The 16,654-nt window shown below is 47.8% G+C and overlaps 2 protein-coding genes across 2 annotated transcripts; both read left to right on the forward strand.

The window, feature by feature from the left end:
• Nucleotides 1–415: 415 nt before the first annotated feature.
• Nucleotides 416–2,148, forward strand: LOC309361114 (uncharacterized protein). Its single transcript, XM_081896066.1, has 6 exons — nt 416–779; nt 905–981; nt 1,095–1,404; nt 1,509–1,585; nt 1,859–1,914; nt 2,133–2,148. The coding sequence occupies exons 3-5, from the start codon at nt 1,221–1,223 to the stop codon at nt 1,907–1,909; spliced, it is 312 nt and encodes a 103-aa protein (XP_081752192.1). The 5' UTR covers nt 416–779; nt 905–981; nt 1,095–1,220; the 3' UTR covers nt 1,910–1,914; nt 2,133–2,148.
• Nucleotides 2,133–4,767, forward strand: LOC309361112 (elongation factor 2-like). Its single transcript, XM_081896064.1, has 4 exons — nt 2,133–2,412; nt 3,241–3,380; nt 3,489–3,621; nt 4,279–4,767. Exons 1-3 carry the CDS (start codon nt 2,155–2,157, stop codon nt 3,526–3,528), a joined length of 438 nt encoding a protein of 145 aa, XP_081752190.1. The 5' UTR covers nt 2,133–2,154; the 3' UTR covers nt 3,529–3,621; nt 4,279–4,767.
• The last annotated feature ends 11,887 nt before the right edge of the window (nt 4,768–16,654 follow it).

Here is a 16,654-nt window from a genome sequence, read left to right on the forward strand (position 1 = left end):
ACCTCTTCCTATGTTTTTTTGTTTTCCTTTCTGTCTCCTAGGACAAAAGAGGCTCCTGCAACGTCCAACAATGAAGGAGGCTGCAGGGGCACAACCTCTGGAGATTGTGGTAGGTTAATTCCATGGGGAATCCATTCCCCACATGTGCAGGGAGGTCATGGTGCTGACCTGAGTGAAACAGGGCTGGGTTGGGGGGATTGCAGTCCCGTCTCGCCCCAGCCCCTTGCCCCCCTCCCTCCAAGCCAGGCTTCCAGACACCCAGGCAGGAGCAGGCTGGCAGCCTGTGGTGACGTGGGCCTGGGCAGCCTGGCAGGGGTGCTTGTTCTGCCCCCTAGAGAGTACAATGTGCTTCTTCCTTTGCAGGGCCGTGGTTTGGGGAAGCAGCCCAGCGGTGCAGGAAAACCCAACAAAATCCGGAGGTATGTTGTGACCTTGTGTCGCAGAGGAAGTGTTTCCCAGTGATCTTGGGGGTGGAGGAGAAAGGCCTGATTTAGAGATCCCTATAGTTTTATGGAGAGGGTTTCTCTTTGGTCCAGGCATGGCCCTAGCTAGGGGGTGGTGAGGTGGGCCCCTGCCAGGGGCGCAGGTGAGGGGTGGGGCACAAAATTGCCTGAAAAAGATGTCCAGAGATATGTCTAAGTATATAGATGGTAATAAGAAATAGTATCATCTATATATTTATCTGGTTCCAACTCATGCAAGCAATAAAACTAACAGAGCTTGTTTCTTCCTTAGGCAAGAGGCCCGCCAGTGCGAGGGGGGAAAGGCTCCCACTTCAGGTAAGTGGAAATGCCAACCGAGTGCCCCATATTTTGGGAATGTTTCTTTCCCGTGTCCCCCCTCCCTCATGCACCAGACTGGTGCTATCATCTGGCGGTTGCTGATTCCTCCGTTTTCTCTACAGGGAGGGAGCCTTTCCCCAACATCTACATCTCGCTGGCGAAATCCCTGGAGGGACGTGGCGAATGCGGCGAACATCAGGTACTGGGACAGAAGGAAGGAAGGGGTCCTTGTGGGGCTCCTTTTGGGGGGTTATCAAAAATGGAGCATCCGCCCCAGCCCCTACTCATCGATGCTTTCTGCTTCCTTCACAGGGCAACCCCTCCAGGGATGAGGCTCCAGCGCCTGCTCCCGGGAAGAACATCGACAGAACATCGCGGCGGTTCCCGGTGGTTCCCGATCCTCGCCTGCCTCACCCACCCTCTGTTCCCCGTGCGGGTATGGCTCCTTCCCGGCCGTACCTGGCACAGAGGCAGCAGACCAGGTTTCCCCCCATTAAGAACAGCTCGCGAGTGATTCTGGAGCCGGGGGAGACTTTGCCTGCTGCCTCTGTGCCAGGCCGGTCGGGAGGGAGCCCGGACGCCCGCATGGAGGAGTTCAGGGTGGGGCAGTTAATAAGATCAGGTAGGAAGAAATGCCCCCTTCTCAGGTCCCCACCCTCCTGCCCCAGACTGGGGCTCGCGTGGCTGGGAGCCATGCTCCGACTGATGTCTCCCTTTGTTTCGCAGCGAGGAGAAGGATGAGCCTGGGAGCCGCCGCATCCCGGGAGGGCCTGGAGCCGAGGCAACGGCCTCTTGCCTCACAGGTAAGGGGACAGAGGGATTTCATTGCTTTGCCGCTCTATGCTTTGCCGCTCGCGATTTGCGGGTTTGGGGGAGGCGTGGGCAGGGGGCGCGTTGGAATGTCACCCCCCTTCAGGATGGTACCTGGGGCAACCTGCCCCCCATCGGTATGCCCCTGGCCAGAAACAGGATCTGCTCACCTGGGACTTCCTGCAATGGCTTCTTGAAGCCCCGTCCCTGGTTGTTTGGTCAGTGACAGACCATTCACACATTCAGGGATTCCTTTTTTCTTGCAGGGTAAGGGTTCTGCACCGCTGTGGCTGCTGCTGAAACCCCCCCAAAAATAATACAGGTAAGAGGGAGAAGGGAGAATTTGCATGGAGCGGGGAGAACACCCTGTTCCAGACTTCCAGACCGACTCTCAGACTTAAAACCAAGAGCCGGTATCAAAATAACATGGAAGCAGTACAGAAATGGATAAGGCGGAGCTGTAACTGATAAGGAATGCAGTGCTCAAGGTTTGGGCAAGGAGGACAGACCTGGGCTAAAGCGAGTCTTCTTCTCCCACAGGCCACATCATGTATGCCTGTACATGAAAGCCCGCCCCTTCCCCGACGGCCTGGCCGAGGACATCAACAAAGGCGACGTCTCGGCCCGACAGGAGCTGAAGACACGGGCCCGTTACCTGGCCGAGAAGTACGAGTGGGACGTGGCCGAGGCCCGCAAGATCTGGTGCTTCGGCCCGAACGGCACTGGCCCCAACATCCTGACGGACATCACCAAGGGGGTGCAGTACCCCAACGAGATCAAGGACAGCGTTGTGGCAGGATTCCAGTGGGCCACGAAGGAGGTGAGCAAGAGTGCGCTCCCCTCATCGCAGGGCGGTGGGCTGTCTGCGTCCTGCCTTCTTGGAATGGAGCATAGACTTGTTGGTTTCATCATCATCATAATTAATTACTTATACCCTGCCCATCTGGCTGGTTTTCCCCAGCCGCTCTGGGCGGCTTCATTAGTTTTCAGTTACAATAACCGAGTAATAGCCTCATTACAACAATACCAAATTATAATACCATTGCCAATTCCAGTTATTCAGATGCCAAATTAAATAATTTAGGTGGCCTCCCGTGTTCTAGAATGGATGTTTTGGTTATTTGCTTTATTTCTGCGTTCCAAAATCTTACTCGTCTATTACACTCCAGTTAAAATAGCAGTCCCTTATACAACAACTGCAATACTAACGACATCTATTCGTATTGACATGTTAAATGATTTATAACCTGTAGGTGAAGCATTCAAGCTATATCCTTATGCCTCCTGTGTGTGACAGTTATTCTGTCCATGGTGTTCCTTCCCGTCCTTGTAAAATATTATGCCCATCTTTTCTCAGTTGTTGCTGCTCTCCATCATATCTAGTCTCCGATTCTCTGCCCCTTAGTGGATCGCCCTCTACCCATCCTGTGGTCCCCCTGGGCGGCTGCTCCTCCTCCTCCTGGATCTGACAGTTTGCAGGAAGAAGGCTGACCATAAGCTGAAGGAGTCATTGGCCCCACCTTTGCAGAGTGCTTAATTCCTTTTTTAAAAAACTATGTTGCCTGCTTCAGAGAGGAAGGACAGAAAAGTTGGGTTGAATGCAAACTAGAAAATGATTTTCTCCCTCCAACCTCTCTCTTTTCTCCAGGGTGCCCTTTGCGAGGAGAACATGCGCGCCGTCCGCTTTGACGTGCACGACGTGACCCTGCACGCGGACGCCATCCACCGCGGAGGTGGCCAAATCATTCCCACGGCCAGAAGGTGTCCATCTACCTTGTGGAGATCCAGGTGGGTGACTGGAGGCAGGCTGCGTTCTTAAGAGGCGGCGGCAGCCCGCTGGCTTAACTCCGTGCAGTGCTGTAATGTATACCGGTACCCACTTTCTTCCCCTTCCAGTGCCCAGAACAGGTTGTGGGTGGCATCTATGGCGTGCTGAACAGGCAGCGGGGGCATGTCTTTGAGGAGTCCCAGGTGGCTGGCACCCCCATGTTTGTGGTCAAGGCCTATCTCCCTGTCAATGAGTCCTTCGGTAAGTGTCAGCTTTTATCAGCCTCCCTTGGCTCTTGCATCTTCCAGGTAACCTTTGTCAGCAGCTAGAGGTGTAAAGGATCAATCAGAGGTTGTCTCCCAGGCTAATCTGAGATGGCTGCTACAAAGTTGAGTGGGTCTTGCCCTGGTAGCAGACTATTTCAGTACGTTTCTGAGCACAGTTCAAAGTGTTGGTGCTGACCTTGAAAGCCCTAAGCGGCCTCGGCCCAGTATACCTGAAGGAGCATCTCCGCCCCCATCATTCAGCTTGGACACTAAGGCCCAGCTCTGAGGGCCTTCTCGGTGGTGGCGCCCTCCCTATGGACCGCCTTCCCATCAGATGTCAAGGAAATAAATAACTATCTGACTTTTAGAAGACATCTGTAGGCAGCCCTGTTTAGGGAAGTTTTCAATGTTTGATGTTTTCTTCAGTTTTTAATATTCTGTTGAGTGGCTGGGGAAACTCAGCCAGATGGGTTGGGTATAAATTATCACTAATATTATTTATTAAGGTATATGCCTCCAGGACACTACTTTTAGCTAAGACAAGGAGCTGGTTGTGGGGTGTTTGGGTAAACCTGAACACCTGTATTTCTGTCTTAACGTTTTACTTGCTTATAGTATCAACTCTTCTCTCTCTCCTCCTCTCTCTTCACAGGCTTCACCGCCGACTTGAGATCCAACACAGGTGGCCAAGCCTTCCCCCAGTGTGTGTTTGACCACTGGCAGATCCTGCCCGGAGACCCATTCGACAGCACCAGCCGCCCCTGCCAGGTGGTCGCCGAGACCCGCAAGCGCAAAGGGCTGAAGGAGGGCATTCCCGCACTAGATAACTTCCTGGACAAATTGTAAAAACCAACCAAGCAGAATTAAAAATGCCACACCAGATGTAAAAGAAAAAATTTAAAAATGTATGTTGTGGGACTCCAAATCTAACTTGCATAATAACAGCAGTGCCCGCAGGTGTCTTGAAAAAGGCATTGGGCCACTTCTTTCCTTGATCTTCCGCCTCGGGGCAGATTTTAAAAAGAGCCGTGTCTGCATTCAGCCTTAGAGGTTCCAGGCCGTCTGCACACGAACCAGCGGGGCCGCTCACCCAGTGCCATTATAACTTCCAAAAATACATTTCCATTTGATGCAACTGAAATGTTGCCCGTTTCCATATTTATTTGACGCTTGGAGCCAAGTGAATTTTGGGGGGGAAACCTGGTTTTTCCTCCATTGTTTTGCAGGTTGGGGGAGTACAGGCAAACGTCCGAAAAGAAAAGGATGCGTGAAATTTCATTCCATACTCAAATGCTGGATTCGATGGGGAAGGGGGGAGGGCAGTCTGGAGGAATTTTAGGATTGGGAGAGAAAAAGGGAGAGGCTTTTCTAGTTGGGCGAAAGCTAGAAGGCCCGCAGCCTCTCTGCTAAATGGGTGTCATTGTGCAAATCAATGTATTAGTACCACTGGAATAATAAATTTAAGAAGACGAGGCTGCCTGTTGTGTTGGATGTCTTTAGCAGCTGTTGTGACCTGAGCCGACACACTTAGAAGCAAGGGGGGAGCTCCATCTGTGCTGTACGAAAGCAGTTTTATTTAGGAAATGGTATGCTTAGTGCAAGGGTTGTATGTGTGCGCACAGTCCTTTGCTGGCGCCTGCAGGGCTGTTGTGATGAGGCCTGCGACAAGGATTCAGCTGTAGCCCATAGACCAGGCTGCAGTGTGTGGTGCCCACAACAGTTTACCCTAGTTCGGCAGATAATGCCCACAGGCCTCAAAAAGATGAGTGGTCCTTGACTTGAAGCTTCACAGCTTCAAGTGTATGTATGTATGTATGTATGTATGTATGTATGTATGTATAAATAAATAAATAAGAGATGGCAGGGGTTTGAGCAGTGCCATCTTAGAAGGGGCATTTCGACAGTGCAACGGTCTCCCTCGGGAAGTTGTGAACTTTCCTTTCTTGGAAGTTTTAAAGCAGAGATTGGATCGCTATTTGTCATGGATGTTATAGCTGAGATGCCTGAATTTAAGCGGGTTGGACTAGATGACACCTCGGGTCCCTCCCGACTCTCCGATTTTATGATTCTGTATTATATAAGCCAAGAGGCCTCTGATCTCACCAGCTGCCGCAATTCATTGTGCATCCCGGTTCCAGGCTATGGGTGGGTGTTTGCAAGTGTGCAGCCAGCAGGCAATACGGCCCAATGGTTAGAGAGACCACCATACCCGTCCTTGCTCAGGCAAAACCAACCCAGACAAGTAAAAGGAGACGGAAGCCAGGATTCGAGAGAAAAGAAATCTATTAGTGCAAAAAATTAACAGTTCTCTATTACAGTACAATATATGGAAAAAGAACATACAATTGATTCAATTTTTAGTCAACAACCAATCCTGAAGAATAGAAGAAATTCAAATGGAACTTTTTTTGTTTGTTTTCTCTGTGTGTAAATTCTATTTAAAACAAAAAAAACGAAAACATCCAGGGAAAGAGAAGGTATCTCTCTCTCTCTCTCTCCCCCTCCCCCACGAGCCTGAAATTAGTGTCGGATACGAAACCTGGGTGCCTATTAATTCTTTTAAATATATATATATATTAATATGAGAAAATGCTAAAATCTCCCTACGTAATCCTCAACCCTTCCTGAATTTATCTACCCTCAAAGCAAGGGTTCGAACAGCAGCTGAGAAAGATGTGAAGAAGAGGAGGAGGAGGAAGAGGAAGAAGAAGAAGAATAAAGCGATGGGGGAAGAGAGAGAGAGAGAGAGAGAGCAAAAAGCAGAAAAGACGAAAAGGAGCATTAAGAGGAGAAACTTCACAGCGAAGCAGAATCCGACCCAGGGTCCTGAATCCACGGGATTCTCAATGCCAACTTAGGAAAAAAGATGATTTGAAGCAGGAGGGGTGGGGGGAAGCCTGCGAAATTATTGCAGGGAAGAGCGAATTCCAGAACTGAGAGGGGTAAATTTATGTCCGCAACGATTGTAGAAAAGGAAGCAAGCGTGCAAATACATGAACAAGCCGCTGACACAAGTTTCTGAGGGGTGGCAAAGGTGTTTTGTGTTGTTTTTTGCAGGAAAGAGGAGAAATCTTTCGTTTCAGGCATTTCTCCCCTCTGGAAAGAAAAGGACAACTAGAAAAGCATGTCTTAATGAACGAGATGCATTGCTGGGGCAATTGGTGCATCACTGAGATAAATATGGGATTTGGGGTGGGGTGAAGGGGTCCTTTGGGCAGGGGCGGGGGGCGGCATCCGAAACCAGTTTCAAGCTGGTTTCAACAGCTCACAAACCAAGAGACCCTGAGAGCAGCCTTTTTTAAATTATTATTTATTTTGCAAAAGAGGAAGCAAGAATCCTGGATAGCATCTTTCCGCCTCTGCGTTCTTTTAAGGAGAATCCAGGAGCTAGGCCAACTGGACTTCACCTCACAAGGAGGACGTGGTGATTTTCCCCGAGCCGTTTTGTGACTCCTACAAATCCTGAGGACGACAAGATTCCACAACACGTAAATATGGGGGTTGAGAGTCCCCCAAAATAACGTTTCAAGGCGGTGGAGCCATGAGGAACAATGGGCCACCCCATATCGGTGTGACGGAAACCCTTTTTTCTAATATAGAGCTGCAGCCAATTTGCGAGCTCCCCCCATCAAATCCCACCCCCCCAAAACCTTTAATAAGTGAAGGCACCTTTTTATCCGTTGTTTTCCTCAGCGAAGCAAAGAAAACAGATATCCCACCGCCTCTCGCTTTGGCTTCAGTTCCTTAACTACAAACCGCGACGGGAGATTTCGCTCCCTCTTTCTTCCGCAGGAATTCGCCACGGGTGGAGTTTTGGTGAAGAACATGGCGCTTGCTAGGCCGCGGTCGCCCCCAAAACGCCCGGAGTTTCACCGGGAAAAGGAACCGAGGGAGACAATAGCTCTACCATGATGGATCAGGACCGGTCGGTCTGCAAACTGGTGCAAAACCAGATAGAACTGGTTGGAACGAAGAAAGGAGGCACCGAAGAAAAATGGCTTCCTTCTTCCCTGAGCTCATCGGAGCACATCAGGAAGAATCAAATGGCTTGGTAACGCGCTAGAAGATAAGAGACTTTTCCCAAGCTCAGAAGTTGTTTTTCCCAGAGATGAAAGGGGTCAAGTATAGGCTAGTCCCAATCACCCATCCCTGATGGTAGCACGCCCATCAGGTTTTACTTCCTAACTTATCTGCTGCAAAGATTGACCAGGAGAGGGGTGCTGAGGATAGTCGAAAAGGAATTGGCCAATGGCCGGAGGTCATGAGAGTTGAGGTCCAGCGACAACCGGCCTGTGTTCCTCTCCTCTCCGATTTAGGGGGGCGGCTGGCCGTTGTGGCTTGGGCTGAATTGAGAGCAGGCCTGTTGTTACTAATGCAAGGATTCCCGCTCACCAGGAAACGGGAGGACAACTCGACGAGCAGCGGTGGTTTGCAGTTAGCTTGGATCAAGGAAGGGATGTCGTTCCTCAACCCCACCCATGGAAGACAACCGCCTTGTTCTCTTATCCGATCCATGCAGCACATTTTGCGGTCTGGTTTTTTGGGAAGAGAATCCTGCCCGAGGTGACATCCCTGGAGATACTGGGCTGTAGCCAGTTCAGAGTAGACCCAATGGAATAAATCTGAGCCTCCGGTTCATCAACGAGTCTGCTCTGAGTCGGACTAACACGGGCCGCAACCCATTGGGCCTTGGGTTGCAATGGGAGCTGTGGAACATCGGTAGTAACCTCAACTGGAAGAGTTTAATAAACCAGCCTACGCAAACATTGACTCATCTGCCAAGGGCTGCTGAGCCACTTTGCATCCACCACTTGACACCTCGGGGAATTGTGTGTCCAGCGCAGTTTCCAATGGATTCTGTTCCGCATCAATGGAAGCCAAGTCGAATGACATAGTCGGATTTTTCAGATGGCACACAGTCATTACAAGTTGACTTTGACACAGTGAGCCACTGGCTTCGCAGGTGTTGCATAGCCAAATCACCCTGCCAAAATCCATGCTTTTAAAAAATTGTTTTGGAAATCAATGAAGTATAAAGATATTGGCTTTAGGGATTTTTTTAAACAGCATGCATGCTCAAGACTGGTGAGGTCTTTCTTCAGGTAGGAGACACACCACCAGCTGATAGTTGCCCCAATTTTGAAAAGGAGGATGTACGGTGCGCAGGTGTCCTTAAACTCCGATCGCGTCCGCATGGGTAGACATTTAAAACACGTGGCTTCTCCTGAAGAATCCTGGGAGTTGTAGTTTAAGGGTACTAGGAACGACAGCCCTGCGAGCGATGAACTACAGTTCCCAGAAGTCTTGTGCTTTCAACGCAGGGTGTGGATATGACCAGAAAACAGTGCAGGGGAGAAGGCTTTTAAAAAAAGAAACAAGCCTTAAACATATAATTTGGAAATGTGCTTTAAGGGCCACGTCTTAAGTTTTAATCTTTACTTCTGAAGGCAAATCCACGGTGTGTTGTTGTTTTTTCGCTACCCGGACCTCCTGCCTACAATCACAACCACGTACCAAAAAATGCCAAAGTCCCAATGCACATAGGTCTGATCCTGAGCATGGTTTGTGTGTTTAAATCCTTCCCCAGCAAAAATGTCACAATTCTGGCCATTGGAGCTGAAAGGAGTTCCATTTCGGCAAGATGTGTGAGGCCAAAGATTCCTCACCTCTGACATATACAGTCGTACCTTGGCTCCCGGACACCTTGCGAGTTGAACGTTTTGGCTCCCGAACGCTGCAAACCCGGAAGTGAGTGTTCCGGTTTTTGAACGCTCTTTGGAACCCAAACATCCGGCAGGGCTTCCGATTGGCTGCAGGAGCTTCCAATTGGAAGCCGCGCCTTGGTTCCCGAACGTTTTGGAAGTCGAACGGACTTCCGGAATGGATTCCGTTCGACTTCCGAGGTTCTGCTGTATATGGGAGTTGTGTTCAATGTTAGTCCTACTCAAAGTCTCTTACTTCGATACCACTGAAATTAATAAACACGGGTAGCTTCCGGTCCATTCATTTCAACGAGTCTACTCTGAGGAGGAGCTCGCTGGCCACAAAGCAGGGCGCCCTGGGGGGAAATGAATGCAACCTTCCTTGTTAAGGGGCTGCCGAAATTTCATCTGCCACCATGGGACTGGCGGGAACTGGGGTTCTTACAAGCTGATTTTGGTTTCTCAGTTGCAAACATTTTGGCAGGAGGACGATCACCGGTTTGGACCGACACCCAATGGGCGTCAGGTCAGGGTCATTTCCATTCATTTCAATGGGCTTACTCTGAGCAATACATAGGCAAGCCGAACTCCCAAGTTCCAAAAAGTAATGAGGACTAGCCATTCAAAGAAAACTATCCAGGCAAGACAAACCCCACAGGGAATCGCCAGTAGCTCTCTGTAACCAGCAAACCGGCTTCTCATCGCTCTTTGCATCTTCGGTTCAGAACCGCTTTAAACTCCCAGAGCTTAAAAAAATAACGAGAGAAGAAATATATATACTTAATCAACACTGGGGTTATTATTACACTCTTCCAAAGTGGGCTGTGTTTTTTAAAAAAATATATATATACAAGAATGGAAGGGGGGAGGAGAGAAAACAGTCGCGTTCTTCTAATTATATATTTATTTTTAAGCCCCCTCCCCGCAAAAAAGTGCATTTTATATATTATATATATATATATTTATATATTTATACCTATCTATATATATATCTATATATAGATATTTTTTTCTGTACTCATTTTCGACTCCCCCACCCCCCACCCCCTCCTAGCAAACCCCCTTATCAAACATACAATCTCTGGAATGTCTTTTTTTCCCCTGTGCTTAGCTTTGCCTCGTTCGACAACAGTAAATTAGTCATTTAAGGGTTCGTGGCGGTGTTTTTAAAATATGGATTTTATATATAGAGAGAGAGAGTGCTCTGGCGAGATCGTTCTCTGTATAGCTAACGGCGACGGCAACAACAGAAGGAAGAAATGATTAAGCAAGGTGAGGGCCCAACACACCTGACGTTAAGCTCTGATTTACCTTTCGTATATCACAAGAGATGGGAGAACGTGCGGCCCTTCTCGGAGGATACTGGACCACGCAGCTCCCCAATCTCCCTTAACATTTTCTGAAGCTGCTGGGTCCCCCATCTCCAGGTCCACCTGAAAAATTGGGTGTCTAGAAGAATGAACAAAAAACTTAGGAACCCGCTTGCAGAATGACGTTTGAACCGTCCCTTGGTTGGGTCACTCTTAAGTCATTCCACAAGTGGAACAGCTTCCGCTTGTGCAATTAAAGCCCCCCCCTCTTTCTCCTCCCCACCAAATACCCCCAAATTTGCTCTGCGGGTTCCTCCAGCTATCTGGAGTGGATTGGTGGGGGGATTTGGGGGGAACAGAGAGAGAGAGGGGGGAAGTTCTGCTTAGCGAGCGGAAGCCGTTCCCGCTTGCGGAATGACTTCGGTTGCCGTCGCTTCTGAGAAGCTCCAGGGAAGCTCTTCAAAGGATGAGGAAAAGGAGCTTTCAAGGGGGTATGGAACTAAAGCTGGCAAAATGCTCTCTTACAAAGAACATTTTTTTTTTTAAAAAAGAACAGCATCTCTCTCTTCCCGCACCCCCGGAAAAAACACCCAGCATCAACAAGAACATTCCGGGGCGCTCTTCTTAACTTAAAAATTTATAGACGTTAAATGTTGAAAATATAAATAGATCTATAGATTTCATTTTTAAATAGCAGAGCCGGGCTGCCTGACCTGGAGAGAAGAAGGGAAAGCAGTGTCATTATAGGGTAGCACTTAGAACTGGGGGGGGGGGGCGGCAAGAGGCTTTCGAGATATAGTCTCGTATCGCCGAGGCGGAAGAATCGCGACGGGCCTTTCCTGACGACTTCGACCGAAGCCACGGGAGAAGAAGAAGATGAGATGAATTAAGGCCAAATCAATTTTTGGAAGCATGGAAGATTCTCCAACTCAACCCCCCCAAAACTTAGCCAATGACGGTGAGGGGAAAAACCCCCCACCCTCCATTTCTGTCCCGCTTCGTCAGTAAACCTAAGCAGCTATTCCATACAGCTCTTTATGAAATGTCTCGGGTGGAAAGTAAAAACTGAAGCGAAGAATCAGGTCTAAAGTGAATAAAGTAAGCCCCCCCCCTTTAAAGCAGAGGATAATCCCTTTCCGTACATCAACTCTCTCACACACACCCCCAATTAAAAAACCACACATATCTGAAGTCCCTGCCCTTTTCTGTTTTGTTTTTTTTTGCAAACAGTCTCCAACATATCCTCTTTTTTTAAAGTGCAACAGAACAATATTCCCCCATTGGATCCAACGGGTCAGAGCTAGTGCAAAAGAAGGAAAGTCCTTAAGACATTTTCCCAAGACGCTGTATCCTCCTTTTCTGCTTAAGGCTTATTTTTTGTGGGTGGGTTTGGGCTGAGGCGAGCGGGGAGCGGGGTGGGCACAGCTTAGCCAAACCAAAGCCCTCTCCTAAAATTGAGGACCACGGGCAGAAGCGGCCAGATCCGTCTCTGCCGCAATTTGAGAACCTGATTTCCTTCCACGCGGGAGAAAATCAGCAAGCAGAGGGGCAAAATCTCAACTGAGCCCAGGTCCTTCTCTCCATCTATCTCCTCCATCTGGACCAGCAAGTTCTCAAAAGGTCTCACCAGCTGAGGGTCTCCTTTTTGGAGACGAGGGACACTTAAGAACCAACGGGGTTTGCTAGATGGTGGACCTAACTCATGGGCAACTCAAGTGTTGGCAAGGAAGAGTTTGTGGTCAAGAGCGTAACACCTGGGGAACATTACAACCATCTCCAACTTCGCGACGGTAGGTTCCCACCAACTCCTGACCCTGGGGTGCAATAAATTTTAGTAGGTTGCAGAGGTTCCTTTCCAGGTGGGCCCCTGTATGAAGAACCTCACGACCTGAGCCAAAGAGGGTAAGAACTTATTTCGGAAATTAGATCAGAACGCCCTAGAGATCTGCCCCTTCTGATCTCAGCTGGGGGGGTGGGTTGCAAGCTGTCTCCCGCTCTGCCCCTCTTGACAACGCAGCTGCCCCTTCCCCACTGTCCACTCCCCAAATTACATTCACGCAAATGACACGGTTTTGCAAGGATCAGCCAATGCCAGCTCGCCAGCGGAAGAATTGTCAAGGAAGCAGCTTATACAGCAGGAAGGTGCAAACAGGAAGATTGACAGCTGTCACAGGATCAATGGCATCGAGAGGGTCTGTGTGTCCCTTCCAGGTCAGCAGGAAAACTGTAGCCCCCAAGCCCTACACCCCACAGAGAGTTGCAAAAAGCTCTCGCTTCTCAGACTGAAACCTCTTCGGTCGTTATTGGGCCAAATAGACTTTCAATAGAACTATTCCCCACCCCCCAAAATTATTATTTTTTTGCAATGGAATCCATTCATTTACAGAGATGTCTCTGCATGCAGACATTTTGCAAGCAACTCGACTTTTCCTAAAACTCCAATGGCTGGAAGTCAGTAGCACAGCAATGGAGACGGGGGGGAAACAGATGGGAAGGTGCCGACGTAGAAGACACACACATACCCTGGAAAAAATACAGCTTCAACCACTTGAAATTAACATTTGATAAATTAAGTTGCGGTTTTTTTGGATCGTGAAATTCAAGAAAGAAAAAAACACGGAAACAGCCCAGCCAAGTAGGGAAACATTGTCTGTTATGTATATTATTATTTTTGTCGCATTTAGAAGCATTAGGTGTTTTTTTTTCCCCCCTCCTCCTTTTTTTTCCTGAAATACGGTAATATAACCAATAGTTTCTTTGGCAACACTTTATCACAACCTGCATCTGTTTTTTAAAAAATAAAATAATAATAATAAAAAATAATAATATTTTCTTTTTTAAAAAAAAAATCGAACACCTTATATACAGTATGTGATTCGAGGAAGAGGAACTTTGCATGCGAAGAGATGTCCTTTCTGTGTGTGTGTGTGTGTGTGTGTGTGTGTGTGTGTGTGTGTTTGTGAACACTTGTACAAAGAAGGAATAAGAAGGTTAAGGCAAAATGTATTCAGAGGTCAAGGCCTCCCTACACAGAGAAGGTACATAATTTTCTCTCGTTTTTTTTCTCTCTCTCTTATTTTTATTTTTAGTGCAAACGCTTCGAAGGCTTGTGTTAAAGTGTTGCCAGCACTCCGGCTCGAAGCTTAGTCCCCACACCAAGCAACGACCATCGGACCCCGTTCCGCGCCCCTCACCCTTCCGAGGGCCGCGGAAGTTCATCTAACAAACAAGGTGCGGTATCTCTGCTCAGGAAAACGAAAAATAAAATAAATGGGATCAGGACACAGGTATATTACGTGGCGAAACCAGCCGGCGGGTTCCGCCGCAACGGCCATGCTCTCTTTCCGAAGGGTCCTGGGAATTGTAGTTTGGGCGAGGGCGCAGAGAACTCTCCCTCGAGAGATACCCCAACCCTTCCCCTTCTTAGCCCTTCCCCTAACGCAGAACTACGTACAGTTCGCAGGACTCCTTGGGAAAGAGGTGGCGGCGGCCGCTGGTCAAGCATCGGGGACGTGGCCTTAGGTAGTGGTGGCCCCTCCCGGCCGAAGCTCTGCAGAGACCGAAACGGACGAGGGGAGGGAACTCTTGAGATGGAGGAATGAGAGAGGGATACGAAGAGGGTCATGCACGGGAGGGATTTGTACAGGGATGCTGGGCAAGCAAAAATAAAATAAAAATATTGTGGCGTCTCCTCGGGCCCAAGCTTGGAATAGCTGTTTGTGCAAAGGCTAACTTGGGGGGGAGCGCACAGCAAAGGGGTCCCCGGTTCTGCACGGAGCCTCAAATGCTCCCGGGGACTGGACACAGATTTGGGAATTCCACCTGGTCTTCTGCCATTTTCTGGGCAGGACATGATCGTGTCAGGATTAAAAAGCAAGGCGGTGGAGGGGGGGGGAGAGAGAGGGATTTGGCTGCTATCTTAGGTGTCCCAAAACAATAATAAAAAATTAAACCCCAAAGAACAAACCCCACCCTGTTCCTACGGTTCGAAAACACCCTGACTTTGAAGAGAGAGAGAGAGAAAAATAAAGGAAGTCTTTTGAACTGACTGATGGAGCGCGGGAAGATTGGATATTGATTGGTTGTTAGGTGGCTTGAAAAGTGGGGGGGAAGAGATTTTGGATGGGGGGGGAGAGAAACAGGGTTTTTTGGGGGGGGAATACACACAAAACATAAACAAGTCATGGAAACAAAGAGGTGTAAAACAAACTGGTAGAGATACCACAACTTTTGATTACAATAAAGAATCTCATGTATCTATCTATTTACAAAGTCCACGCTAATTTTTGCATATGCAATCGTTTTTTAAGTCAGTGCTAAGCCGAGGTTCTCTATGGAAGAGAAATATTTTTTTGGGGGGGGGTGTCGGTGATGGGGCCACAACCATCCAACTGCCAGGACCTCCTCCAATTTGCTTTGAGCGGGCCGGATCCACAAAAACGATGGAAAGATCCCAAAGCGGCGTTTGTCCACCAAATTTGCCGATTTATTTTCAAGCCGTTTGACTTGCAGGGTTTTGTTTTTTGTTTTAAAATAGAAACAGACCCTTGAAAAGGTTTTTGCCTCCCCGTTTGCAAGAGTTGTTACGGACGGCGAGTCACGGCTTAAAAGGAATCTGCTCCCAATTCAATTTTTTGTTTTTTTTGCGGGCTTTGCAAAAATAAAATAAAAATCCGGTCCCAGATTCGGAAACCAAGATGGAAGCTGTTCTGCACAGATTGCCTTTTGATAACCAGATTTTGGGGATCTTTCGCCACTGTTTCCCAACCAGAGTTTCCTTGCAAATTGGCTCCCCCCCCCTTCTCTTTTTCCCCTGGACTGGGCAAGTGGAGATCCTGAAAACCAAACCTTCCATGGGAAAATGGGTTTTTCCTCCCCATTTTGCATCCATCAATTCGCTTTGGTCTTGATCATCTTTGAAGCATTAAACTTGGATCGGAACCCTTTTTTCCCAAGGAAGGATGAGTGACGCTGACCCAAAGCACTTGCGGGGGTGAGAGTTGATTAATGGCAAATGAAAATGGACATCAAATTTGGAATCCAACCTTAGAAGCTTGTTTTTAAAATAAAAATTTTTATTTATACCCTGCCCATCTGGCTGGGTTTCCCCAGCCGCTCTGGGCAGCTCCCAATTGAGTGTTAAAAACAATACAGCATATTTTCAATTTGGAGGGGTGTTTTTTTAGGGGGTTTGTGCAAGAGACGGGGGCAAAGCATTTGGAAGGAAAGTCAGCACAAATACAAGCCAAGTTGTGTTGTCCCCCATCGAATGGAGCCCTCAAAACCCGATTGAAAACAGATTTTGGGGAGGGAGGTCTCGAAATCTCCTTTCTTGAGGGAGGTGGTCCTGGGAATGATGGTTGTGGCCGGATGAAGGGGAAAACCAATTAGAAAACGGACAGGCCAGCACTGGCAGTAAGACATAAAAAGAAAAAAAATAATAATAATAGAGGGCTGGGGTGGAGAAACCATACACAAAATAACCCAATGATTCCTGCCTAAAAATTCAAGCTTCCATTTTTGTATTTTGTGTTTTTCCCCGAAGTGCAAATCACTTCCGAGGGCTACTTTTTTCCTCTAAATTTTGCTGTGTCACAGAATCTAATTAACTCCAGTCCTCCCGGTTTTATTTTTCTATGTTTCGCTTTGCTCCTGGTCTCAATCCACGAACCAAAACGGTGGATTTCATTTTAACTCTCTCTCTCTCTTTCTTTCTCTCAAATATATAGATAAGATAGATAGATATATACATTTGTTTTGTTTTGTTTTTCTCTTACAAAAATAAATTCAATTTTAGGAATTATTTTAATAAAAACAACAAACAACAATAAATTTCTTTCTGTAGAAGATGGTTTCAACGTGTAAACATATTCGTTTCTTTCTTTTATATATATATATAGCTATATATATTTCTTTTAAATTAAGATAAAGTGATTTCAAAGTACCCGTTCCATTTCAAAGTGCTAAGACTTCTTAAGTTTCTAATCTTTTTTTTGTGTGTGGGGGGTTTTTTTTA

Source organism: Podarcis melisellensis, assembly GCF_964234715.1.
Source record: "Podarcis melisellensis genome assembly, chromosome: 18".
In the NCBI taxonomy this organism is placed as follows: domain Eukaryota; kingdom Metazoa; phylum Chordata; class Lepidosauria; order Squamata; family Lacertidae; genus Podarcis; species Podarcis melisellensis.

Excerpts from the sequence above, each read along its gene's own strand:
- LOC309361114 (XM_081896066.1), top strand. The coding sequence starts at position 1,221 with ATGGCTCCTTCCCGGCCGTACCTGGCACAGAGGCAGCAGACCAGGTTT. Across the intron at positions 1,405-1,508 it reads GGGGCAGTTAATAAGATCAG|CGAGGAGAAGGATGAGCCTG; the intron begins GTAGGAAGAAAT and ends TTTGTTTCGCAG. Across the intron at positions 1,586-1,858 it reads AACGGCCTCTTGCCTCACAG|GGTAAGGGTTCTGCACCGCT; the intron begins GTAAGGGGACAG and ends TTTTTCTTGCAG.
- LOC309361112 (XM_081896064.1), top strand. The coding sequence starts at position 2,155 with ATGAAAGCCCGCCCCTTCCCCGACGGCCTGGCCGAGGACATCAACAAA. Across the intron at positions 2,413-3,240 it reads TCCAGTGGGCCACGAAGGAG|GGTGCCCTTTGCGAGGAGAA; the intron begins GTGAGCAAGAGT and ends TCTTTTCTCCAG. Across the intron at positions 3,381-3,488 it reads TCTACCTTGTGGAGATCCAG|TGCCCAGAACAGGTTGTGGG; the intron begins GTGGGTGACTGG and ends TTCCCCTTCCAG.